The sequence below is a fragment of the Phocoena phocoena genome, chromosome 10, assembly GCF_963924675.1.
Source record: "Phocoena phocoena chromosome 10, mPhoPho1.1, whole genome shotgun sequence".
NCBI lineage: Eukaryota > Metazoa > Chordata > Mammalia > Artiodactyla > Phocoenidae > Phocoena > Phocoena phocoena.
Genome location: NC_089228.1, coordinates 75278625 through 75306057, shown reverse-complemented (window position 1 = coordinate 75306057; position 27433 = coordinate 75278625). Strand labels below are relative to the sequence as shown.

Sequence of the window (27433 nt, the reverse complement as noted above, 5' to 3'; positions counted from 1 at the left end):
GGGCCTTAAACTTTGGGAGGCTCCATTAAGGGCATTAAGTCTGGTGTCTAGTGATGCAATTACCCTGTGCTATGTGGACGGAAGATCGGTGACTGACTCCATATTCAGCTCTATTCGTTCGGGGGCTTAATTTTATGACTGAGGAAAAGTGACAACGGTTGGGTTTACAAGATTCCTAAAGAGCAAGGTGAAAAAGAATTAGTTCCACTGTAATTGAATGAATTTCAATGCACTTTTTAAACATAAAATCACTTAGATAAAATATCAGCCTTTGGAAGTGGGTTTGCCATCCCCCCCATACCCCCCCAGCCCCGTCAATGTCCTAGCCTGGTCTAGATGCAGCCAATGAGCCAAAGCAAGTGGGAGAGATCTTGAGGTGAAAAACAGATACTGCAAAGGAGTCTTAGACTAATGTCTACCTTTTGTATGGGGGTACATTGCAAACCTTTCCAAAGTGTATTTAACTGAGGAAATTACGCATCATTACAGAGCAATACAGAAAGTGTATCGGCTGCAAACTCAATATACATTCAGTGGAGCTGTCATTATTTCTTCAGGCTGGAACTTTTTCACTGAATGAAAACCTCCAGGCAGATTTTCTCCAACAATTCCAATAATGTATTGAAATTACAAAGGTTGTATAATGTAACTAAATAAGAAAAGGTGAAAATGTGACCCCGCAAAGTCACATAGGGGTATCATGGAGGATTTCAAGCTAGACTTTCATTTCTTCAACGTAAAATGCTTTGTTCTATCTACCTCAGGGGCCCTCACACATGCTGTTCCTTTCTCTCTTCCCTTCAGTCTTCAAGTGACCAGCCCCTTTTTATCATTCAGAGCTGGGCTTAAATGTCACCTCCCCTGAGAGGCCTTCCTCAGGAACACCCTACGAAGGAGGTCCCCTCATTCCTCACTGTGACTCTTTAGCACTGTAACCCAGATTCCCAGATAATATTGAGCAATTTTATAACTATACATCTATCTATTTGTTTACATGTTTGTTCTATCTCCCACAATGAATTGCAAGACCCACCAGGCAAGGGCCATGCACAATGGTTTTTTCCCCCAAGGTACATCCAGTGTTTCTAAGAGTATTTGGCATATAATAGGTACTCAATAGATAAAGGAATGTGAAAGTAACCCCGGCCATGGAAGTCTTAGTGGAAGAGGACTCATTCATGAGGCAGCTGGTATAGATTCAAGTGCTATCTGGTTACAGAAATGTAGGTAATGAGCATCTTTTCTCAATACTATCAGATCTATTTTGATTCTGTGTTCCTAAAAACACATTGTATCTACTGAACTAGCCGGGCTGAGGAATGGGAGCACCCCCGCTACCATACACACACGCACACACGCACGCACGCACGCACGCAGCACGCACGCGCACGCACTCACGCACGCGCACGCACGTGCGCGCGCACAGGCACGCACGCACGCGCACACACACACACACACACACTTGTTTTAGGCACTGTGAGTTCCGTGGGACAGCGAGCGGCTGGGTTTTATTCATAAATTTATCCCTAGCATTGAGCATAGTGCCTGGCCCAGAACAGCCGACCATGTTTGCTGAATTTAACCAAAGTGAGATATTTGAAGTGCTTTCTGCCTTCTCCCTGGAAGAAGAAAACTGAAGCAATTCAAGGTAATATTCTCTGATTTTTCTGTCCAAGCTTTGTGGGAGTAGGGTTAGTCTTCCTGGCAGCTTGTAAAAGATTGCACGGTTGGCGAAAATATATGACAAAAATAGAATCAAATCTTCCTCCCTGACTATAGATTAAAGAGAACCACTTATTACTGTGCTGCAGAAATAAATTTCTCTGTATCGGCCTAGCTATGACCAGGTAATAAAGCACAGAAATGTTATGTTCTGTTTCTCTGGGTTCCTAAAGTAGAGAGAGAGAGAGATACAAGGAAGTATACGGAAAGGAAGAAAGACTGAAACACAGATATGTTCCTAGAATTCTCGGAGAGGAACAGACTTATACTGCTGCTCCCACTTTTAGGATAGATTATTTTAAAAATAATAATAACAATTCAGTTAGATCAATTCTGCCCATTTCCAAGAAGGAACTTGTAATTTTCTAAATAATATACTATGCCTGTCAGGAAATAATTCCTTATGTAGCTTGAAGAGCTGATACGATGGCAGGCAGACAGTCAGATAAAGATAAAGGATGAAGGCCATCAAGCGTGGTCAGGGTAATTACAGGGTACAAATTCCACTCTTCACCTGGGAGCATTGCTTTTTGAATGTTCCAGTAGCTGATCTTCAGCTTTCACTTCCAAACCGGGTGTTTACTTCCTTTCTCTGTCTCTCTCTTTCTCTCACTTTTCTATGCATTTAAATATAATAATATAATATTAAATAGTGCTTATTTATTGAGATCATTAAAAGTAGACACTAGGGAGTCAAACAGACCCGATTCAAACCCCAGCTCTAGAGCTCTGTGGTCAGTTATGCTTACTGACTAATTCGTGTGTATCAGTTTCCTCATCTGCGAAATAGAGTAATGATAGTAGCTACCTTGTGTGTGGGGTTGAAGTGAGGGATTAAGTGAGAAACTGCCTGTGAAATGATATACATTTGGGGGAAAAGAGCTCTTTTGTCCTTTGTTTATGGGTCAGTCAGTATGTTGGCTGCATTATGGATATTCATAAATAGAATTATTTAAACTTTACATAAACTTGAGGCAAGATACAGTTATCCCCATTTTACACGTAAAGAAACTGAGACTTAGAGGAGTTGGATGACCAGGTTACAAGGCTAGAAAATGGCAGGAGCCAAGTCTTCAATTTGGAACTTCAGGATCTAAGCCCGGTGCTCTTTTCACTGTATTGTAAGACATTCAAAAAAAATCAATTCCTGGAGACATTGTTTTATGATTTTGTCATTTTATTGTGTAGCTATCTATGATCACCTTCAATCTACACATAGGACTTTTCTCTGTATTTTTGTCAATTTCTGAACATATTTTTATTTTCATCTTATATCTTAGCTTATGAGCCTGAGAAGACTACATAGTGTTTTTATGAGGACTAGACCTTTAAAAATAATACTTTTAATTCATCTCAGGATGTGGCCTCCTTTTTAAAGTGCATCATTCTGTTGCTGAGATCTTATTTCTGTCATATGGACCATCTCTTGCCCATGGCCCTCTTTAGTTTATGCAGGTTCTAACTGCTGTGGATATAAATCTCTAGTTGCAAACATCAGAAAACCCAGCTGAAGATGGTCTGAGCCAAAAAGAGATTTTACTGACCATCAGGACAGGAAATTCTAGGCACAAAGAGGTCCAGTCCCTCACAGAACATGGTCCTCCTCTCTCCATCTCTTGGCCCTTGTTTTCTCTCTGTTGGCTTTACTCTCAGTGAGACTCCATCTTAGCGGTGGCAAGATAGCGCAAGCAGCTCCAGGATCATATCCGAGTTTCTCCATAAGTCCAGCAGAAGGAAAAATTGTCTCTTTTCTGACAGAAGTCCCAGAATTGGATCTCATTGGATCCAAGTTGATCGTGTGTCCATTTTGAACCAGTCACTGTGCTCAGAGGGATTCAGAGGCTCCCATTGGCCAACACGAGTCATCTACCCTCCCCTGAAACTCCACTTGAAGCTAACAGGCTGTGAATGGAGGAGGTGTAGAATCCTAAGGAAAATTAGGGGCCCCTTTAACAAAAAGAATGGATTCTAGTTGTCAATCATTATAATAACACCTAACTTTTCCTTTCAGAACTGTAATCTGTTTGGTAATGGACATTTGCCCACTTCCCTTAGAACATTCTATATTCTGCTCCCACTTGTATAGATGCTGACTTTCCATCCCCAGTGTCCCTCACCTTGCTTCTTCTCCAACCCTCACTCTCTTTAACAGCACACCGTTTTTTGAGTTATTAAAGGCTGTCTCTGGTCAATTGGCAAAATGAACCTGTTGGCCAAAATAAAATCAGATGTGTGGGTAAGAGTAATATGGGTCAACAGTTGCTCTGGAATTTTGTTATATGTATTTACCTTGGACCAAGGTTTTTTAAGTGCATTTGTGTAATAGCTGTGTTTTTATGTGATCTTGCTGTGACTGAAGTATGAGCTTTGCCATTAAGTGAGGACAGTCACCAGAGTAGTAAACTCTGTCAAAAATGCATGGTGATGCAACAGAACATGACCTGAGATCACTTTTCTCTAGGCTTTTGTCTCCTGTGGTTTTCCATTCTCCAGGGACTGGGTATTTTCTTTTTTGGGGGGGGGGTACGCGGGCCTCTCACTGTTGTGCCCTCCCCAGGTGTGGAGCACAGGCTCCGGACGCGCAGGCCCAGCGGCCATGGCTCACGGGCCCAGCCGCTCCACGGCATGTGGGATCTTCCCGGACCGGGACACGAACCCGTGTCCCCTGCATCGGCAGGCGGACTCTCAACCACTGTGCCACCAGGGAAGCCCGGGGCTGGGTATTTTTTATTTTTGATGTGCTACTTCTTGGTCCCGATTTCTTTTTTCAGCGTATCTCTGGCTGTCTCTTAGGGTTCCAGAGTCCCCAAATCCAGTCACTCCTTAATCTAAGACCAGCCATTCACTGATCCTACCAATTCAATAAGCAATTTCTAAGTCTCTGTCAGCATCTCAACCTCGTCCAGCCACATCCTACTTCACATACACAGTAAATCCTGGTGGTTACGAAAATAGGCTTTAATGATGGAGAGACTTGGGTCAGAATACCAGCTGTGTTGTTTATAATTATCTATGTGACCTTGGGCAAGTTACTTAACCTCTTTAAGTCTTAGCTTCCTCATTTGCAAAATGAGACTAATAGCACCTGCCTTGGGTTATTATGAAGATGAAGCAAACTAATAAGAGATTCAGAGTTCCCACACATGGTGGCCTCTTAGTAAATGTGAACTATTATTTTTGTTGCAGAACCCTTTCCTGTGTTTCAGTTCAAAGCTAGAATACTTATAAAGACTTCACACTGTAATGTCCATTTCACTAATATCAGCCTTTGAGAGATATGAGTACAGAAGTCCAAGAGGAAGAAGAGGCTGTGAATAAAATAGGTGCCAGTTATCTATTCACTGATTCCGTCAACCTTTATTCAGTGAGCATGTACACTGTGCTGGGAATATTATCAGTTTGTTTGCAGGTTTATAGCCGGGGGCCATTACATTCTGTGGGTTGTGCAGAAGAGACATAAAACTGGATTCCTCTCCTCAAGGAGCTTTCACTCTTGTGAGAAAGACATGACTCAACCCTTGAAGGAATTCCATGAAGAAATAATGCAGGAGCTAAATCTGCTCATTGTCAGGAAGTGATATGCACACTGCATGTTCTCAGAGGGTTCTAGAAAGAGCGTGGCACCCCCAGAACTCTAGTGGAGTAATGAGTGAATCAGTGGGATGAGTGACAGTTGTTGACAAGGACCCCTGGCTTCAGTCCAGCCTACTCCCTGGCCTCTCCCTTTGCTGAGAACAAGTAGGCAGGTTGCTGCTAGGACAGAGATCACTGGCGATGTTGAGCACGCCCAAGAGCACGTTAGTTTATGAAGGAATAGAATTAGCAACCCACCCCGTCCTCCTCAGGGCCCGACCTGTGACCTCATGCGGGTGGAAGCCCTCATGTCTCTGTGTCTACCCTCCCTTGATCCTCCTTCAAAGACACAATACGACTGGTGCTTCTGCAGCCGTCAGCAAAACCTGCCAGTCTCCTCAGCTTGAACCTGAAGCCCTCGAGCTTGTCCAAGAGATCCTCCGCAGAGAATGTAAGGGTTGAACAACCTGACTCCTATATACATAGCTACCTTGGGCAGAATGAGCGGATTCAACTAAATACCATTAGGTACATAAAAGTTAGAGCCTATAACTAAATGATATACTCTGGTACTGTGTAAGGTGAACATTTTTGGAAAACTTCCTTATAAGGATCATCATTGTTTCATGATGATATATTCTTTTTCTCTCGTAAATATAGCGAGAAGTTTATTAATTTTATCGATGTTTTACAAGAACCAGTTTCTGCTTTCATTGATTTTCTCCATTGTTTTATCTTTTTTTCAATTTCATTAATTTCTGTGCTGCTATTTATTATTTTACTCCTTCTTGCTTTGTGTTTAGCTGGCTCTTCTTTTTCTAATTTTTTTAAGGTGGAAGCTTAGGTTATTGATTTGAGACCTTTATTCTTTTCTCAAAAGAACTTACTTATAAATTTCTTCCTAGGTGCTGCGTTAGCTGCATCTCACAAATTTTGGTATGTTCTCTGTTCATTTGTATTTAGTTCAAACTATTTTCTAAGTATCCTTGAGACCTCTTTGTTAACAAGTGAATTTCTTAAACTGTATTGCTTAATTGCCAAACATTTAGGGGTTTTCCATCTATCTTTATTATTGGTCTAATGGATTCTGTTATAGTCAGAGAATATATGTTGTATGATTTCATTCTTTTAAAAATAATAAGGTTTATTGTGTAACCCAGAATATGGTCTATTTTTGTCTATTTTGGTGAATGTTCTGTGTGTACTTGCAAATAGTGTGTATTCTGTTGTTTGGGTGGGATATTGTATAAATGTTTATTAGATCAAATTGTTTGATAGTATTACTTATGTCTTCTATACTCTTGCTGATTTTTTTGTCTTCTTGTGCTATCAATTTCTAACAAAGGAGTGCTGTAGTCTCCAAATGTAATTGCATATTTGTCTTTTTCTTCTTTCCGTTCTATCGCTTTTGCTTCATGTACGTTGTAGCTCTGTTATTAGGTACATACACATTTGGGGTTGTTATAGCTTCTTGATGAGTTGGCTCTTTTAACATTATGTAATACCCGTCTCTTTATTCGTGATGATTTCCTTTTTCTGGAGTCTGTTTTGTTTGGTGTTAATATGGTGACTAACTTTCTTTTGATTAGCATTTGCATGGCATTTTTCCTCATCTTTTTACTTTATCTATATCATTATGTTGGAAGTGAGATTCTGTAATGTGCCATGTATTAGTTTTCTGTTTGCTCTCTTTTTCCCCCTTTTAGATTATTTGACTATTTCTTGTCATTACCTTTTAATTTACATATTGGTTTTTTTAAACTGTATCTCCTTGTGTAACTTTTATAGCTGTTGTTTAGGAGTGGTTACCAGATACATACCTAACTTTTCTCAATCTGCTTAGAGTTCATAGGTCACCACTTCAAGTATAGAAACATGACACCTATATAAATTCCTTTGCCTTCACCCTTTATGTCATATCATTAAATCTGAATATATTGAAAATCCAATCACATATGTTATAATTTCTTATTTCAACGATCGTACAAAAATATGGGTGTTGCAAAGATGCGCACGTCATCCTTTCATTGGGGCCATTCTAATCTTTGCTGTATTGTTCTAATTTTAGTATATGTGCTGCTAAAGTGAGCACTGAATATGTTTTTGAAGTGCTTTCCTAATAAGGATTTATCCAAAACTTGCAACAAGTTTGTGAAACTATGATTATTAGAAGTACAGTCTATATGATCAGGGAAGTGTTTTTCTCTGAAGAAAGCTCGAATTGCTTGACCAATTATGCTTTGACATGAAAGGGTACAAAATAAGGTCTTTTTTTTTATCATGAACTAAAACAGAATGTGGAAATAAAAACTAGAAATATGCACAGAAATATTTTATAACCAAAGAAGAAATATTTTTTTTTTTGCAAAATGAAAGTTTATAATATCAAAACTATCAGTCATCTGCAGAGATGTCCAAATGGGAGGTATTATCTAGAAATTAAAAGGGAACTGTTCCTTTTTTCAGTAAGTGGTAGATCTTTGAAGAAGATGAAATAAAAGCTAACTCTGCTAGGTTTGGGATTAGGGAAAGTAGAGGTCATACCACACGTTGTTTAGCTCATAGCCAAGAAAATAATCACATGTGTAAAGCATCTTTCATTCATTCAAAAAACAAAAACCCTCAAAGGCACTTTGGCATCTAATTTTATTTACCTCTTTCACATTGCTATTGTGAATATTGTCCACTGTCCAGAGCAGGAAAGTGATGAGTCTGTGCGGCATGCAGCGAACGTAGCAGTCTCCCTCTGTAACCTTGTCCTTCCCGGAGTATGCGGTCATTGGCTTGGAATGTACAGCTATGAAGGTGACTGCTTCTCTAAAGGCTTTAGTGATGTAAGCCAGAAACCAAAGAGGAGGAGAGAAGTTAAGCCTCACCTTGATGAAGCTATAGCGTACCATGAGGGTTGCAAGTTAGGCTTGGTGACTGTTTTCTTCAGTGAATAGGAGACATTTGCACTTGGAGTTTATGGGGAAACAGCCTGCCATAAAGGGCGGTCAGGATACCTTGCCATTTTCTCTGCCTATCAGATGCCTGACTATTCAGGAAGGTTCAGCTGTAGTGCCTTCTGCTCTAGGAGGTCTTTCTTTCCGGCCACTCCAACTGTGGTGAATAATCTCTCTAGGTGCTGACTTATGTAGCCCCTCCATGTGCCATGTGTGGCAGCCCTAGTCTTCCTCTCACGGGACTATTCTCCTGAAATAGATTTTAATCTACATTAAGACCAGGGCAGTGCCTTTGTTTCCCCAAAGTGCCTGAAGTTTGAGAGAGGCAGTTAGTAGAGTCGTTAAAAGCATGGGTTTAGTCTGTCTGAGTTCAAATCCTGATTCCACCATTTCCTAGCTGCATGACTAGGGGCAAGTTACTTAAATAACTCTATGCCTCACTTTCCCCACTTGTAAAATTGGGATACTAACACTATCTGTAAAGATTAAATAAGTTAAGACATGCAGAGTGCTTAGCATTTTTTTAGAAAGCTGTGGAACAAATATATATTTGTAAGTAAGGCAAGAAAGAGCACAGACAAGCGCAGCTAAAGAGAAGGCAAAGAACACAAATAGAAGTTGACCAGGTACCAGAGGCGAAAGACTTAGCACCTTTTTTAAAAGAAATGGAGTTTGGGAATGTAAACTGGTACAGCCACTTTGGAAAACTGTCTGGCAATTTTTTTTTTTTTCTTTGCGGTACGCGGGACTCGCACTGTTGTGGCCTCTCCCGTTGCGGAGCACAGGCTCCGGACGCGCAGGCCCAGTGGCCACGGCTCACGGGCGCAGCCGCTCCGCGGCATGTGGGATCTTCCCGGACCGGGGCACGAACCCATGTCCCCTGCATCGGCAGGCGGACTCTCAGCCACTGCTCCACCAGGGAAGCCCCATAGCAATGTTTATTCAAGAACATTCTAATAGTCTAGAACCAAGCAATTCCATTCCTGAGTATATAGGCAACAGAAAAGTGTCCACGTATCGTGAAAGGATTTTTATAGAATGTTCATAGCAGCCCCAGGGTAGTCATTAACTGGAAACTATGCAGATGTCCATCAACAGAAGAATCAATAAATAAATTACGGCAATAAAAATGGGTGGTTTCCAACTACACACAGCAGAATGGATGAATCTCACCAACGTACTAGTGAGCAAAGGAAGCCAGACACGGAGGAGAATATACTACGTTTATTATAAGATTCCAGGCAAAACTACCCTGTGCTGTTACAAGTCTCACCCCAGGTGGGTGAGAGCCTTGGAGAGGGAGGAGAGCCAGAGAGGAGAGATCAGAATGAGCTTTTGGGCGGGTAGCTAACATTTTACCTCTTCATCTGGTGCTGGTTTCATGGATGGGTTCAGCTTGTGAAAACTTATTTAACTGTCCACTTATAATATGTGCATTTTTTGCCCCATGCGTGTATTATCCTTCACTAAGCAAACAAACAAACAAAAAAACAAACAAAAAAGAGAGAAAATAAGTAAAATAAGAATAGAAAAGAAAGAAAAAAGAAGAGAACGCAAAAGACAAAATGAAAGGAAAAGAAAACCAGCCCAGAAGGTTACACATCACCCCCTGCCCATCCCTGCCTCCCCCTGCCCCCAGCCCTACTCTATTGATCCAGCACGAGGATGGCGAATGCATGGTTTTCAGGGTCCTTCCGTTCTCTTCCGCGCTACCCGCAGCCCCTCCCCACTCTGAGCATCCCTAAGGCAAGAAGGGGCTTTCCTCGTGGGTAAAGCTGCTAAGAGAGTAACTTGGAGGAACTGATGCTTCGTTAATGAACGTAAAGCTTAAAGCCATCTTCCCTTTCTCTCTCTTCTGTTCTGTTCTCTTCTCTTCTCTCATCCTCTCCATCCCCCCACTCCCATCCCCCTTTACCTTTCTCAGGGCATCCTCCTACCCCAGTGGCGGTGCCGCCCGGCCGGTCTGCACGCGCCCCGCAGGGCCTGGGGTGCGGGGCGGGGGCCGCGCTCGCGGGGAGCCCCTCCCGCCCGCCGGGGCTGACCCCGCCCCGCGGCGCCGGCTATTTTGGGCGCGGGCGGCGACCGCGGGATCGCTGCCGGGCGCGGATCCGGTGACACCTCTCAGCGCGCGGCACTTGTTGCTCTCAGGACCTGCCGGCCATCCCTGAGCCCACCTTTCTCCCTCGCCGCCCCCTGTCCCCTCCTGGCTTCTCTCCTTTCCGTGCGATCGCCCGGGACACCGATCTCTCAGGCACCGCTGTCACCGGCTGGAGAAATAGATTAAAGGAAATAAACTCCCTCCGCAGGGGGCCCAGCCGGGCAGCAGCAGCGGCAGGAGCTGGAGCGCTGGCCCGGGCGCCGCAGAGGTGGCGCCTCCCCGGCCCGGGACGCTGGCCCCGGGCGCCGACGGCATGACGGACGCGGCGACGGCTAACGGGGACGACAGGGACCCCGAGATCGAACTCTTCGTGAAGGTAGGTCGGCGTCCCGGCGCCGCAGCACCTGCCGCGCCACCAGCCAGGCTCGCGGCTCACGTGCCCGGGCGCGGAGCGCTCTGGGACGCGGACCTTCCCCAGGGAGCGCAGCCCAGCCCTGACGGTCCCTTGGGTAGCCTTTCTGTTGCTTCGGGGCTCCCGGGAGGGATGGAGTCAGGTGCAGTCTGGCAGGTGGCTGTCTTCTCGGAGAGTCTGCTAGGCAGTTTGTCAAACCCGCCGCAGGACCAGCCGTCACCCTACCCCGGCGCGATTTTGGCCTGCCCTGAAGGGCATCTCCAGGTGCAGGGAGATGGCAGGAACCTGGCTGGACCCCTGAAGCTTTCTTCTAAAGTTGCGGGGTGAGGGGAAGGAAGAGGGAGAAAAGAAAGCATTACTGATAATATGACCTTTGGCAAAGCAAAAATAACATTTCTTAAAATCCCCCTTTTCTCTTTTACTCAGTGCTATTAAAAGAAAAGCAAAAGGAAACAAAGACGTTTTCCTGCTCTGTGACCGGCAAAGCAGAAACCAAACACTCCACTCGCCCACATTATTGTAATTGTCATAATTATGCTTCCGCGGGGTTGTAGCAGGAAAGGCTAAGGGTAACCTGGGGCAGACTGGGAGGAAGGGGCACAGGGGAAAAAATTAAATTAAGTTGCCTTGCTCCCTGGGCAGAGACGGGCTAACATCCAAACCTGCTGCACTTCCTTTGCAACCTGGAGGGGGAAGGATGGAGGCCGAGGCAGCGTCTCCCGGTCCTCGAGCGTAATAAGAAAGAAACATTTGATAGGTCTTCGTGCAGCAGAAGCGGGGAAACCTGAGGCGCAGGGAAGTTGCCTCCGGGGCGGTGCAGAGTCGCCAGAACTTGGGGGAGGGGGCGTCGGCTGGCTGCCTGAGCTCAGAGACCTTTCACAAAAGGGAAAAACCCGCAGAATGCAGTTTCCCTAGACATACACAGGTAACTGAGAAGGGAAGAGAGCTTGGTGCCTGTCCGGGGCCTCCTGGCTGAATTTAAAAGGCATATATATTCCCCAGGGATGGGGAATATACACATCGTTTAAATTTGTTTTGACCAAAGGATCCTTATCTAATACAAACTAATTAAACAAATAGAGTTTCAAAGAAAGTATAAGATCTATATGACCTTTTGGTTTTTGGTACCTTTTGTCACCTACAAAATAATAAAGCAGTTGTGACTTATCTTACACTTGGAAATTGCTCTGTCTCAGTTTGGTCCAGCCTACCACGAAGCTTTGTTAAATTTTTTCGGCTGGATTTTTTCATTTTGGAGAGTTATTTTTCAAAATTATCCATAGATACTACATTTGTTTTTTAGTGAGACTTACTTTCCTCAACGTGTTTCTCTCCCCCCAGATGAGGCTTCTGTTTCCCTCATTTGGTTTCTGGGACCCCTCTGGGAGGATTTCTAGGCTCTCTGGCAGACCAGGTAATGAAAGAGGTCATGTCCTCCCAGGCTGGGCAGTGTTGGACCCAGGGCCCGGCAGGTCTGCCCTGACCCCCAGCGTCCAAGCCTGCGATCTAGGGAGTGAATACGGAGAGCTTTTACAGAGCAAGGAGTCTTGCTGTTCTTCTTGAGGAAAGCTATTCTAGGACTTTCTCAGATTCCTTGGGAGCAGGTAGTTTCACGGTGTCAAGTTCCTGAAAGATATTTGAAACACAAATTGACTCTTTTAGAGCCAAAGGAGCCCTTTGCCCCGCTCCTAGGTGAGAAGACCATTCTACCTGCACCTTCTGAATTTCATGTTGGCAGCTTGGAGGGTTTCTCCATTTGTATAGAAAGCTCACTTCGCAGCCCCCAGTGCCCGCAAGAATTCTAAAGTACCCGTGTTGTCATTTGCTTTTTTTTCCCTAAAGGAAAGGAACCCATGAGAGCCAGGCAGGCCTTCTTGGTCAGCGCAGAAACCAGATTGATGAGGGAACAAAAAAATCAGATAGGAAAGCTCTTTTGATTCCCCCACCCCCCTTTTGAGCTTCTGGTCAGTAGTTATCATTTACAGGGACAAGTAAAGGCTGAAAAAAAAATTGTGAAAATAAAGACACTGCCCAGGTTTTGAACGGTTTCCTGTTAGGGAAGCAATGTCCTGATTTATAGAATCAGGCATTTCCATAGTTTGCCGTGTCTCTTAGCTGTATGATTCCCGTCAGAAGAAGGTCCTTCTTTTTTGTTTTTTAAAGAAGATGTTGGGGGTAGGAGTTTATTAATTAATTAATTTATTTTTGGCTGTGTTGGGTCTTCGTTTCTGTGTGAGGGCTTTCTCTAGTTGTGGCAAGCGGGGGCCACCCTTCGTCGTGGTGCGCGGGCCTCTCACTATGGCGGCCTCTCTTGTTGCGGAGCACAGGCTCCGGATTCGCAGGCTCAGTAGTTGTGGCTCCGCGGCATGTGGGATCCTCCCAGACCAGGGCTCGAACCCGTGTCCCCTGCATTAGCAGGCGGAGTCTCAACCACTGCGCCACCAGGGAAGCCCAAGAAAGTCCTTCTTGTTGAAGGGGTCAGGTATCCGAGGTGATCTCTGCAGGCCCAGCGGGTTGGTTTCTAGGAAGCCTCCCAGGCAGGCTTGCCTCACCCAGTTAAGAGTTGTGACGTGGTCATCTTCAACAGAAGGGGACACGCTTCCCCCCGAACGTGGCCTGTCCCCTGGGTGTGTCATTCAAAGCCTCCATAATCCAGAGAGTTTCAAGGACATACGATTCTGTGCCACATCAATTGATAATCATCCGTTACTACCGCCGCTGCTAATAATAATAGTAAACGGCAGCGTTTTAGGACTCAGGGAGCGCATTCAAATACCTTATCTCATCAGGTCCCCAGCATCCTTGTTCGTGAGCCTTGGTTCACTCAGGAAAAGTGATGTAAGCAAATAAATGTGGCTCCCAGGGACCTCCTGAGACGTGATGCTGTCAGAGCACTTGGCAAGCGGCCGTTTGCTCTCCCTGTAACAACCTCAGGAACGAAGGATGATGATTTGTCCCGTTTTATGGTTGAAGAACTCAGGTGCTCAGGGAGCGTATGAGAAATGCCCAGAAGTAGATGGCAGTGAAGAGCAGTCCTCAGCTAGCAGTTTAGACTCTAAATTTCTTACTCTTTTCCAAACACCCATATGTCAGGTCTTGCACCTTCTTTTGCCAAGTCAGGCTTTCAAGTGTTTCCAAGAGGACACTTCCTGGCAACTTACTAGTCCATTCTAATGTGGTCATAAAACGCTGTCAAAGCTCCTGCCCAGCCCTGCTCTGTACTCCAAGTCTCTCCCGTCCAGGGAACTTTCTAATGGGGATGTTTAAGAGATCACAGAGGTTTGAGGAGGTCAGCTCTGATTCTCATTTCCCAACTAATGTGGATGGGGAAGAGGAGACAGAGACCTGGGTTCAGATCTTGTCTCTGCCTCTCATTTGTCGAGTGACTCTGAACAAGTTCAGAGTGTATGAACAAGTGTATGAGTCTCAGTACACCCCTCTTAAAACAAGAGGATGGTTACAAATAAGGTGCCCGTATCTTGAACTGTCCAAACCAAGACACTTCTGAGAGAGAAAGGAGGTGCTACCAATGGTTAGGAACAGGTGTCACCGATGTTGTGCAGGACGTGTGGCCACCCTGGTTATGAAAATACCTCCCCCACAGACTGGCTGTGAGGATGCCACAGGAACAAATAGAGGAAAGCATTTTGTAAATTGGAAATTGCCATGAACACATTGACTTCGATAAGGATATGAGTTCCATGGCAGATAGAACCTTACTTGATCTGCAGGTCCCTGATTTGCCTTAGAGAACAATGGCCTGGCTGATTCCTCACTCGCAGGGCTATTTTGAGAATAAATGAGATCATACGCAGCTGGGACTTTGATCACAAAGGGAGGACAACAGGTTAGAGTTGATAGTGGCAGTGAGTGTGGTTTATTGAAAGAAAAAAGAGCACGGAAATAAAAGCAAAACAGAAAGTGATTTGGGAAGACAAATACAGGATGTACTGCATAGTTAGATCTCCATCTGTGTCGACTCCCTCACCCCCGGTGCCACCCCTAGACCCCGGAGGTAGAAAGCCACCAAAGTGAAGTGATGATGGTGTACCAGTTGGCAACAAGTGTCTCTTGGGGCCAAGGGTGTGAGTTTCAACAGAAACCAGTGGTTCTCAACTTTGGCTACATATTCAAATCACTTGGGGGAGATTTTAAAACTCCTGATGCCAGGCTGCTCCCCAGGTCAATTACATCAGAGTTTCTGTGGGTGGGACCCAGAAGTGGTATTTTTTTTCCACACCCCCAGGTGACTTCCGCGTGCAGCTCTGGTGGAGAGCCACTGGGTCCTCATCAGAGGCGGGTCCCGAGGCAGTCAGCTTTGCCACAGCTGAACTAGGCGGCCTTGTTAGTGCAGATGAATGTCTAGAACTTCTAACAGCCTCTGGGCATCGTGTTCATCCCCATCAGGAGCATTGTTGATAGAGAGCTTGCAGCCAACCGGTGCTCCGTGAACAGATGCTGACGGACTATAAAGCCCTATCTGCAGGACTCCAGAACAATCCGTGCATGGGGTCCGTCTAGTAAATGATCATCAGTTCAGCCTGGGGGAAACAGAACGGAGTCCTGCTGTTTGTCTGATGGAAATGACTAGTCTTTTCATTTACTGAGTGATCCGAAAGGCTCTGACAGTGGTGCAGAGCACCAGTCAAGACGTGGTGACCCGTGGTGTGGTCATCTGACTTCCAGAACAGGCAGGATCAAATCTTCTTGTGCTGCCTCTCAGACCCCAGCTGCCCACTGGCTGCCTGGTCACCTGCCCAAGCATGGGTTTATCAGGTTTTGAAGCTCCTTTTATCACATTATGCCACTGTTTTTCTTTCCCACTACCTCCTGGTTTTGATCTTCGGTCAATAATCCAATACACCAATTCATCTGCCCTGCTGTGTCAGCGAGTGCATCCTTACCTGTAACACACCCATGGGAGTGCTAGTGTCAAAGGGTGACTCATACACGTCCCAGGTTCCCTGGCAGGTGGTGGGAGTGAGGACTGAGGGTCTCAAGATGCTAAAGCCCACAAGCCAGTGGTGTCAGGTCCTGCCTCCCTGCCGACTTGTACTGTTTCTCTGGGTGTTTGGTGGCTCTCTCCACCCAGGGCAAAGAGCCCATCAATTTAGACAGTCAGGTCAAAAGCTTTCCATTCTTCGTTCCTTTTGAGATTCCAGATGCTGGGCCCATGTGAGTGGCGACAGGAGGTGTAGTAGAAAAGTGCAGTTTTCGGTGTCAGACTGAGGGTCGTCTGCTGTGTGAGCTAGGACAGGCTGCTTGACCTCTCTGGGCCACAGTTTTCTTACCACTGCAGTACTGATAATGGCAATACCTATTTCCTGGGGTGGGTGTGAGCACTGAATGAGCTGTGTATGAATCTGGGGTCTAAGTAAAGCTTCCTCTGCAGGCCCAGTATAGCCCAAAAAGTGAGAAGCCAAGCCTTTGCTTGTCCCTTCCTTGATGTGTCCCAGAACTCAGACACTCAGTCCTATGTTCTGCTGCCTCGTTGCTGGAGCCGGGACAAAGGCCGCTGGGAGCCCGAGCACAGGGCAGCTGTCTCTGGATCTGATAGCCTCCCACAGGGCTGCTGCTTCAGGAGCTGGAGTCCCCCACAGGCCACTGTCTGAAGTAATGTAACCACAGGGAGAGTGTAGATCTCTGACCAATGGGTGGGTTCTTCCAACTCAAGGGATGTTGATTCCTCCTGTAGTTGCTCCCAAATAGCTCGAGGGGCTGGACCAGGATGCATCAAACCACTGGGGGTGCCCCTCCCCTTTCAGCTCCATGGGGATGATACTTCCGGGGTTTTATCCCCTTCTTGTCACTGGATGCCAGGTGGGGCCTCCCAGGCTCACCTGTAGGTGCTACAACTTTGACCCTTCAATACGGAGAAGGCTCTGGAGTCCAGGTCCTTTAGTTCCAAGAGGACCCCTGGTAGATTTTCTCACTTGCTTGCAAACTTCAAGCTCTGCCTAGCCATGGTTACTCTCCTAGAAAACACACACACACATTTACATGTATTATCTATCTGGACTATAGGAAAAACATAATAGACTCTCAATATCTGGTACCTTTCAAAACTGTTACCCGGGAGACATTCTCAGTTGTCTTTTTCATCGAAGCTGGAAGACCAGAAATAGTGAAGAGGCGAAGTGTTTAAAGCATGGGCTTCCTGAAGGTGTGTCTCCACCCCGGGGCATCTTAGATCTGACGCTGCTTGTGAGGGGTCAGCTCCAACTACCAAGGAAGTGTCTCTGCCAGCTCCCTGAGTGAGAATCTACTTTGCACACTCATATATTTATTCAAGGAGTATCTTAGTTCTGAGATGTGAAGTGCATTAAGGATAAATAAGATAGATAATCTGCTGTCAGAACTAAAATGAATTCTTTCTGGTAAAAAGAAATGGAGTTTTTAACCTCTAAAACAAAGTCCCCTCTAGCTCTGTTAGCACGGGAAGTTTCTTTGAGTTATGTTTATTGCAGCGCTTATGGTGAACAATGGCTAGGCCACTGGCGCACAACCTTTGGGGCATGAAAAAGTCACTGCAAGGCTTTTTCATGTGGACTTGCCCAGCCCTGTCCCCAGAGATTCACATTCAGGAGGCGGGGTTGAGTCCCAGGCATCTACCCCTGGGTGATCCTGGGATTCATCAAAGATTGAGAACCACTGGCCTAGATCATGGGTAAATAGGGTTGAACCTACCCAGTGGAGGATCCAAAGGGCAAGAGAAAGTCGACTCCCCACTGGAAGCGTGCATTTCCTGGGATGGAGGAGGCTGAGGCAGATATGCTTATTAGCATGAATCACCCCAGATTGACCCTAAATAAACCAGAAAAGGGAAGAAAGGAATGCTTTTTTTTTTTTTTTTTTGGCAGTACGTGGGCCTCTCACTGTTGTGGCCTCTCCCCTTGCGGAGCACAGGCTCTGGACGCGCAGGCTCAGCGGCCATGGCTCATGGGCCCAGCCGCTCTGCGGCTTGTGGAATCTTCCCGGACCAGGGCACTAACCCATGTTCCCTGCATCGGCAGGTGGACTCTCAACCACTGTGCCACCAGGGAAGCCCAGGAATGCTTTTGACCTTTCTTTTACACTTGCTTTTCTTCCTTTGTAATTTTTTTATGATATAGGTGTGACAAGTAATTTAAAAAGCTGGGCACGAAGGAAATATTAGTAAGATAAGAAATGTAGGGAGTTAAGAGATTAAAAACAATCCATCAATCAATTAACCAACTAACAAACATGTTTATGGAGCCACCTACTCTGTGCCAGGCTCAGTGAAAGCTGAAATCAGGGAGGGGAGATCAAAGAAGATGGGGTCTCAGCAGCCCATGAACTTGCAGCTGAGGGGTAAAAATGCCAACATAATGCCCCGTGAGTGGTAGGAAATGAAATGAGGGGAGCCGGTGACGGGACCCATGTGGCTCAAATGAGGTCTCCAGGTCTAGTCTGCGGGGAGCTGGGGCCTGAGTTGTGCTCTGGAGAGTGACGAGAGTCACTGAGTTACTAGGAGCGGGCAAGCATGTCAGGTCCAGAAACAGTATGGAGATGAGGATGTGCTGGGCCCAGTGGGTATACGAGGTTGGCTGAAGGGAGTGGTATATGGAGGGCCACAGTTGGAAATAAGATAGAAACACAGCAGTGGGAAGGGGTTTTGAATGGCAGGTAAGTGGTTTTTGTCCCCTGGTAAGTAATGGGGAGTTACCAGAGGGTTCTGCCCAGGGTAGGAGCTTGATTTGGTCCCTGCTTCGTTAGAATGGTTGCTATGCTATTTTGCACGATGTGGTGGGAAGATTAATGAATTAAAAGTAAGAAAACCTGGATTCCAGGTCTGGCTTTGCTACATATTGGTTGTGTGGCTTTCTTTAAGGCCAAGCTTCCTCTTCTGTAAGATGGGCTCCACAGTCATAAAATCATAGAATTTCTGATTGGGAAAAGCCTCTTAGAAGTCATCTGGTCTGACCCCCTCTTTTTTTTCTTTCTTTCTTTTTTTTTTGGGGGGGGGTACACGGCCTCTCCCTGTTGTGGCCTCTCCTGTTGCGGAGCACAGGCTCCGGACGCGCAGGCTCAGCGGCCATGGCTCACGGGCCCAGCCGCTCCGCGGCATGTGGGATCTTCCTGGACCGGGGCACGAACCCGCTTCCCCCGCATCGGCAGGCGGTCTCTCAACCGCTGCGCCACCAGGGAAGCCCTCCATGGCTTCTTTTTTCCTTTCTTTCTTTCTTTTTTTTCTGGTCTGACCCCCTCTTGTCAGATAAATTCACAGTCTCACATTTCCGGTTACCTGCTCTATGGGTTTAAGGAAGAGAAGCGAGATGACGCGTGAGCTGCTGCTGTTTTTGCCTTTGCTCTTATGACTGTGTTCGCGGTGATTATGAAGAAGGAGAGCCTTGCAGCAGAGGCCGGGGAGGAGGCTCCTCCAGTGTTTGCTGCGGGGAGGCCACCATGAGCCCAAACTGGGGCTGAAAGGAGGAGCCTGCTGGGGAGGAGTGATGTGGGTACAGAACGAGCACAGGCCTTGGAAGAAGCCTGTGCAAACACAGGAGGGAGGCCCGAGTTTAGGTTCATGGTCAGTTCACCTCTGGAGAGACTGGTTTCCAGGTCTGGAATGGTGATGCTATCGGTGGGCCTGACCACTGTTGTCCAAGCTGTTGTGAACGGAGTGCAGATGAACGAACTGATTTCAGCTTTATGGTCCCTTTTAAACCTGGAAACCCTACGGATCTAGGATAGAAATAGAGCCGCGAGGAAGGGAGTTGCTGGTAATGAGACTCACCTTCTGGTTTTAGAACTGTTCTGTTTGAGGTGATGGCCCGCTAGTGGAGGGCAGATGGCCACGGGGCTGCTGGAAAACCAGAGCTAACACAGAGAGAAAAGTCAGGCTAGGGGCGTGGATCTGAACTTGTGTTTCCTTCCTACCACCTTTGAAGGCATGGGTTCGGACAAGGGAGCTTGGAGAAGGGGTAAAGAGGTAAGGACTGTGCTTTAGGAAATGTCCATTTGAGAGGGAGGAATGAGGCCCAGCAGGATTTAGCAAAGGTGATGAAGAAGCAGAGCGGTAGGAAATAAACATGATGTCCCAGACGGAGGAAACCATCGTATGGACGATGGCTTGTAGAGGCAAGGAGTGTCAGGAAGCGTCTAGAAGAACTAGGCATTCTACTGTTCTTTGGCAAAGCGTGTGAAGGGATGTGGGGAAGGCAGACAGATATATAAGTTTGGGTCGGATCGTGAGGCAAACTGAGCGATTTGGGCTTTTATTTAAAATGCAGAAGATCGCATGTGTTACCTCCTGCTTGTGGGGCAATTATATTTTAAAAGCGAGGAAAGTGCTTAATAATCTGAACGTGGCGTGCCTGGCCCCTTTGTATCTGAGGAGAGGTATCCTGAAGTGGAGTTCGTCACACTGTGTCTCGGTGACCCCCAGGCTGTGGCGTGTGGAAGTTTGGTGCTGGTTACCCTATACCCTATACCAGCCTCTATGGAGCTCAAGGCGATGCTTTCCACTTCAGTTTATCATTATTCTAGGCTAAGCGGGGAAGACTCAAGTATCAGACTGGAGATAACACAAAAGGTGAAGGAGGGTAGGGTGTGTAGTGAATGGACGCCAACTGCGAACCCATTACCTAGAACGCAGAGGAAGTGAAAACCACGTCCCAGTTACTGTTGCTTAAAAACTCAGTTTGGGAGGTTGGCATGACAGCAGATAAAGACTTCTTGACTCAGCCCAAGGCTCTTCTCCCCTCACTGCCCACCTGTGTTTCCCAAAGCTGACGGGGAGCAGAGACCCCGGAAACACAGCAGGTGGGTGGTTGCAGGGAGGGGCAATCTCACCTGCCTTTTATTCATTTTCACATTTGGATTCTGTGGCGTTTTGTAGACATATCATAAAATCTAGCATCCACTCTGTCTTTGTTTTTTCGCCTTGGAAACCAAAGGAGCCATATGTCTGTGGTCCTTTATCACAAATGCCTCAGATTTTTCCTGTGGAGATAAAAGGGTTCTGAGCAGGGCTGGACCACAGGGCTTTTGGGAGAGAAGGATGCCACGTGGGGAAGGTTACGTGACCTCTCCTCCTTGGAGTACTTTAGGAGTACGTCAGAGGTGTTATCTGTCCGGTCGGATTATTATAAGGGTCAAATAAAATCAGAAACATGAACTCCTTTTGTAAACTAGAGTTTTCATTGTTTAAGTGTAGGGCACTGTATTGGTCAGTATGCACCCATCACCTTGTTCCCACAATAGCTCAGTGGAGGGTTTGGTGAACGATCTTCCTTCTTCTGGCTCCATCTGCCCTGTGGTCCTGCCACTCCCTAAGGCTGCCAACTCCCCTGCTGGACTCTGCATTCGACCAGCACAGGGGGAAGGATGGAGCGTCATGGGGAAGAGGCGGAGGACTACATGGAAAGTGTGCATGGTCCCTGCCTGGAAGCAGCCAAGTCACTTCCAGCCTCTTTCCATAGTCCAGAACTCAAGTGTCATTGAGCTGTGTTTTCAGGAAAAGCGGAAGCAGGTTTCACAAACAACACACCAGTCTCTACCGTAGAAATGATTTATTTCCTTGTTTCCTACCACTATGTCATCTCATCACTCCCTAGGACGGCATCCTGCCGACAGCCTCTCTCTTCTCCTGTTTGCCATGTTTGATACCATGAGCTTAACCTTCCTGGAATACTCTCTTTGTCATAGCCACTCCTCTACCTGCTAGATCGAGTTCCCCTGCTTCTACCTGACATTGAGGACACTCTAACCAGGCCTGCATTCCCTTTCCCAGCCTGATTTCCTATACTCCCTTAAAACGGTTCCTTATGTGTCCGTACAGTTTCGGAAGCATTTTCGAGTCTCATCTGATTTTATCCTCACACAGTCCCTTGGAGGAAGGAAGAGGTTTAATCCTCATGACAGACAAGATGACTTTCTGGGGCCTGTTCTCTGGTTTCTTCTGCACAAGCTGAGGGAGAAACCTGGAGATCCTGACCCCAGACTTGAGTGATCTCAACCAGCACAGGGTGTCCCAGCCTCGCACGATCACATGATCTACCTGGGACGCTTTACAAATTCTGGCACACACTTAGGAATCAGAGTCTTGTGGGGAGGAGGTCCCGGGCATCTGTAATTAACTAGTGTCCCAGGGATTCTGATGCACAGTGCATTATGGGAACACTGCCCATGACTTAACAAGGGCCCATGTGGATACCCTGAACCCAGAGAAGTGAGTCTGACAGTGGGAATGTGAAGGACCGTGACACGCACTGGAGAGAAATCTGAGGGGCAGCGGGTCTTCCAGCTGCTCCCGGGTCACCTCAATGTACGTTATATTCCAATCATCTTAAATATTGACCCTTGACTTTAGAACCTGCTCCATGGCCTTTGGAGTTAAAAAACAGTCATGGGCTTGTGTTTTCTGCACAGCTGTTCACCCCTATTCCCGGAATATAATGCGGTGGAAAATGTCGGGAATTGATGGGTGGGGGGGATGTCAGGGGAAATAACGTGAGATAAACAGAGGGGAGCTGACCTGACTTATGAAGTAGAAAAATCAACCCTCATTCCCCAGTCCTCTTTGGTCCCATGAGTGTCTCTGCACTTTCAGAAGTCAGAGAATACGTTTGGAAACTGAATAACCATAGCCATGGCCCTGTGCTGGTCTGAATGCCTTGCTTATTTAGCTCCTTGAATTCTATGTGTGGGTCCTATTATTACTCCCAAGTTACAGATGAGGAAAGTGAAGCTCAGAGAGACCGAGTCCACTGTCCAAGGCCACAGAGCTAGGACACGGTAGGACCAGGCTTTGGCCCCCGTCCCCAGGCAGTGGGATCTGTGCTCTCTGCTTTCTCATCGCACCCAGACCCCCCGAGCTGCGTGAAGAGGAAGTGCTCGCGCTGAGTCAAGAGACATTTTTTTAAATGGCCAGCTAGAGTGGGGTGCCCAAGCCTTCGCCTTTCCTTAGTTCTCCATAGGTGACAACAAATAGTCCAAGGCCAAGTCAGATCTCTACACTTAGGCAAACCAGGCGATGACCAGACATGGAAGGTAGAGCCGCCTAGAGACCCACCTGTTCTCAAGTCTTCTTCCTATTTCTCTACCACTGTCAATCAATTCCCACACTTTGATGTCAATCAGTTCCCACCCTTTGCTCAGCCTCTTTGCTTTAAGGCCTGTCCCCCAGAGGTCCTTTTTAAAATGTGAGTGTTACCCAGGATGGGCTATACCTGGACACTGTAGCCCCTGCTTCCACGTTCATTGGCTGGGATTGCTTTATCAGGTCAGGATGCAGGCGGAAGAGGATCCGAAGGAGGGGCAGAGAGAGACGAGGAGAGCAGCTTGTGTACTGAGCTTGCTATCTTTCAGGCCAGGAGTAGAGGTCATGCTTGCTGTGCGACCTGGGGGTAGCTACCCAAAGCGGACCCCATCCCCTTGCCAAGAGATGGCCATTGGCCAAAGTGCCTCAGGCTTCTAGGGTAAGCTTTGAAACTCATCTTTGCAAGGATGGAACCCTTGGCTTGAAGGAAACCTGTGTTTATTCCAGTTACTCTGCCCCTACTCCATTACTAAGAACTAGACTCATTTAAAGAGGTACGATAGAGTCCTACAATAAAAATAATTACAACTTGCCGGGGCCCTCTAAAGATGAAAAATAATACATCAAAATAAATTTAACAGTGTTACTTCTGGAATTCAGTGGATTCCATTGAGTTCTCACGGGATTCCAGCAGCTTCTGAGGAGCCTGGTGGTGCTTTTGTTCAGAGGACGTTGAGGCCCAGAGAGGGTAGGCTATTATATTGCCACACACAGCAGACTGAAGTCAGCAGGGAGAATAGAGCTATTGGCTGTGGTTCACTTTATGGGGGCCCAGCCTTACAGATGCTAGGCCCTTTCTGAATCATTCTGAGACACATGGCATAGTCAAAGGTAGCAAAGCGGTGGGAGGCTTTTATAATAAATTCAGTTTTTTGATCATCTCCTATGCACTAGACGTTGTGCTTGCCACCCCATTTAATTCAGTATCCCTGAGGCAGACATGCCATGGGGTGGGTACCTTGTGACTGATTTACAGATGGGAAACCTAGGGCTTGGAAAAGTTATAGCTTAACTTGGGGTCCCATGGAAAGTAGTAGAGTTAGGATTCAAAGCTAGGTCTGACTGACTACAAAACCACATCTTGTAACATATGTTAGTAATGAAAAATAACAAAATTCAAGACAAACGTGCTTGCAACGCACTCTAACACGTGGTAGCTGTTGCGTGAGGTCGACCAGGTGCCCAGCCCCTGGTCTGGAAGGGAATAAGGTACACAAGGCAGACACAGTCGGGCCTGGGCAGAACTTGCAGTCTGGGGTGGAGGGGTGGGCAGGGCAGCCACTGGGTATGCAGGAGGACTGGGACCCAAGGGCACATACAAGGCTGGAAGCGAGGGCACCTGGTATTAGGAAGGCACTGAGCTGAGCTTTGTGACATAGGCAGATAAGGGTTTGGGGTTCAGTTCAGGGGCAGGGTGTGAGGGGATACTCCTGGCTAAGCTGAGGCAAAGAAGGGGGATGAGGCCGTCCACCTCTCCCCGCAACAGACCTGCTGCCAGGGCAGGTTCTGGAGGAGCAGGTGGTGAAGGGCCTTCTGTTCTCCATCAGGACCCCGGGCGCTGCTCTTGACCAGGAGAGCAAGGGCACCACTGGAGAAAGCCCAAGGCCTATCCCTCTGGCCCCGCTCCCACTTTAGGTCATCGTAAAGGGCAATTGGAGCCTATCTAGGCCTGATGCTCTTCAGAAAACATTTTTTCGACTTGTGTGCCAAGAACCACATTATCAAGGGTGAGACACCTTTCATTCCTGAGTGGAGATAAAGGGTCCTTGGAGGGAAGGTCTGGCGGGTTAACACTTTGGGGTGAAGGAGTACCTCCCGATGTGTGATCCGACATCAGCCAAGGAGGGCAAAGGAGCGGTTATCAGATGCCCCTCGATGACGAAGGACTTGTAATGTGGGGGGAGGATGGTCTACGAGGATCTGGGAAAAGAGCCCAGGGATGGAAGACAACTGTCAGCTTGTGCCATGGTTCTGCCCCCTGGGCTCGTGCTGATTTCCTTTTGCTGGGTTCAAGCAAGGAGGACAGTATCCAACTGACACGGTTACTTTGACGTCACAGATCAGATGGAGCCTTTCCTCATGGCTGGCTGTTTCCTACAAGGGAGCATGTGTACCGTCATTTTAGTATTGCTTTACACACACACACACACACACATCATATTTATATTATACATAATATATAATATACATGTAAACTTTTTATGTATACACTCTTCTCCCAAGGTTTGAGGTCCAAGACGGAAATGCCTATATTCATATGGTGTTTGGCATATACCATATGCTCAACTAATGGTATTGCTATATAGGTCCATATGTATCTTTGCATTTATTCCCTATTTAATGAGTATTTACTGGGGAACATAGCAATACAGTGGAATTCAGGAAAGTTGCTGTTTGCTACTGCTTCCTGCCACTCTAGGATTTTGGACTGGTCGTTTGAGTTTCTTCATCTCTAAAGTAAGAGGATTGGATGAAATGATATCTGAGGTCCCTTTCAGCTCACAAGTTGATTCTCAGATGGATTCTACTGTGCACTGAGCATTGTGGGAGGCCTGGTGGGAGATTTCAAAAGGACCCTCTCAAGCAGTTTACTATCTACTTGGTGAGGGGTCTTCATGCTCCCATAACCTAGATTGAGGTCAGCAAACTTTTTCTATAAAGGGTCACATAGTAAATATTTTCGGCCTTGAAGTCCACACAGTCTCTGTCACAGCTACCAAACTCTGCTGCTGTAGCAAGAAAGCAGCCGTAGACAATACATAGATGATGGGCATGCTTGTGTCCTAATAAAACTTTATTTACAAAAGCAGGTGTTGGGCTGACCCCTGACCAAGGGGCCCAGCTGACAAGGAAATGAACTGACAGTGGTGTGTTACCCAGAGCAAAGGTCTTAGCCTTTGCTGTCATGTGCTGAGGTTGGAGGGGCTGCCGTCTGTGGAGGTGCCTATACTCACCTGTCACTGTCCTTGCCACTAAGCACTGAGATCTGGCCACCCCAGAGTGGAGCTGTAAGATGAAGCATTCTGAATTTCTTAGAGAATGTTCCTGGGTGAATCCAAATTAGTAATATTCCTGTTCTGCCCGGGATGAAATGTTCACGGAAACTGAGGCTCTAGACTTTGTTACCAGACCCAGGAAAAGGTTTCTGTGGCTGTGGACTCAAGTCCTTGTGTGGGAGAGCAGTGTGTGAACAGAACTCATTCCCCGCTCCTGGCAGCATGATTTTTCTCTCATGCCCTGCACTCGGGGTGTCGTTCTGTCAAATGATCCCCTTGACGTTTTCTGCTTGGCCTGCCTTCCACCAAGCCCTGTGCTGCTGACACAATGCTGCTTCTCTGGGCAGTGCCCTGACATCTGTGTGCTGGGACACAGCCACCTGGCAATGGGGAGCCGCTAGGGGGTCTGTCCAGGAACGTCACTGGGTAAAAATACAATAATGACTGCATTTCCCAACCAGTTTTGTACCCACATGAGATAGGTAAGCGATTCAAACAGGCAAGCCAATCTGTGAGGCCTCATACATCTGCCGCAAGAGGTAGATTTTCTGAGAAAGGAGAATGTTGTCTTATAAGGCAAACATTCCTAACAGTAAACACTTGGAGTGGTTTATGTCCTTGACTCCCCTGGGCCCTTGACCAAGACACTTGGCCTCTCTGGGGAATTCTTCAACTACGAAATAGATGGAACTACATTCCTGGGCCTGTTAGATCCTGGCCTCAATTCAAATTATATAAATTCATGGAATCCACTTACGGTCTCTGGCTACTGTTGACTTATTTTGATTAACTTTTGCATTGGCAAGTTTCATTATGTGTGTTTGTGTGTGTGTCTGTGTATGTCTCTGTGTGTATCTGTATGTGTCTGAAGGTGCGTCTTCATGTGTCTGTGTCTGCATCTGTGTGTCTGTGTGTGTGTGTCCGTGCATCTGTGTGTGTATGTCTGTGTATGCCTTGTTTCCTCAAATTCAAGGTCTTTTCTTTTCAGCAGTCTCAGATACAGTGATCTGGCAGGAAACTGGTTCTTTTGAACGCCAACAAAGTAATAATAAAGGGAACTTTTGCTCACTATTCACATGTTTATATTTTGGAGAGTATTTTCAACTGATTTCAATATTGACGCATATAGGGGACATTTGTCCTACTTTGTGGCGACCCAGCGCCATCTGAACATCCTTCTTCTGGGCCCTGCTTCTTCAAGGCAGAAGCCAGAAGTGGACTTTCCAGCCCATTTCCTTTTCTGCTTAAATTAGCTACAGTGAATCCTGTGGTTTGCTACCTTCTCAGTATTTCCTTAGAAAGAATTGTGCAACAGAATCTTCTTTGAAGTCTTACTGATCCTACGATATTAATTATAATACCTAGTTTGAGTGCTTAGACTGTCCTATTAGGATATTTAACACCAAATATTTCTTTTACGACTTCAGTAAATTCTTCGGGGTGATTTTATTGGAGACTGACGGAAACATAGATCCAGGTTCCTATGTAGTTCTTGCTATGAATGTGGAGCACCTGACTCACTGGGGGAAAGACTGGGGTCAAGCAGATCACATTGTGAGTTTTTTCTCCTCCCTCCTCACCCCCTTTAGTACCACCAAAGTAAAGCCTTTTCACTGGGTGGAA

General features: G+C 46.6%; 1 protein-coding gene and 1 non-coding gene across 2 annotated transcripts in view; one reads left to right on the top strand and one right to left on the bottom strand.

Annotated features, from left to right (window-relative positions):
• Window positions 1–7281: 7281 nt before the first annotated feature.
• LOC136130076 (U6 spliceosomal RNA) lies at window positions 7282–7387 on the bottom strand. Its single transcript, XR_010656281.1, has one exon. It is a non-coding gene; the product is annotated as a U6 spliceosomal RNA (small nuclear RNA).
• A 3264-nt stretch (window positions 7388–10651) lies between these two features.
• The window catches only part of CLIC5 (chloride intracellular channel 5), a 102663-nt gene continuing 85881 nt past the window's right edge, over window positions 10652–27433 (top strand). Inside the window, exon 1 of the mRNA XM_065884820.1 lies at window positions 10652–10714. Coding sequence (XP_065740892.1) covers window positions 10652–10714 — 63 coding nt within the window. The remainder of the gene's footprint in view (window positions 10715–27433) is intronic.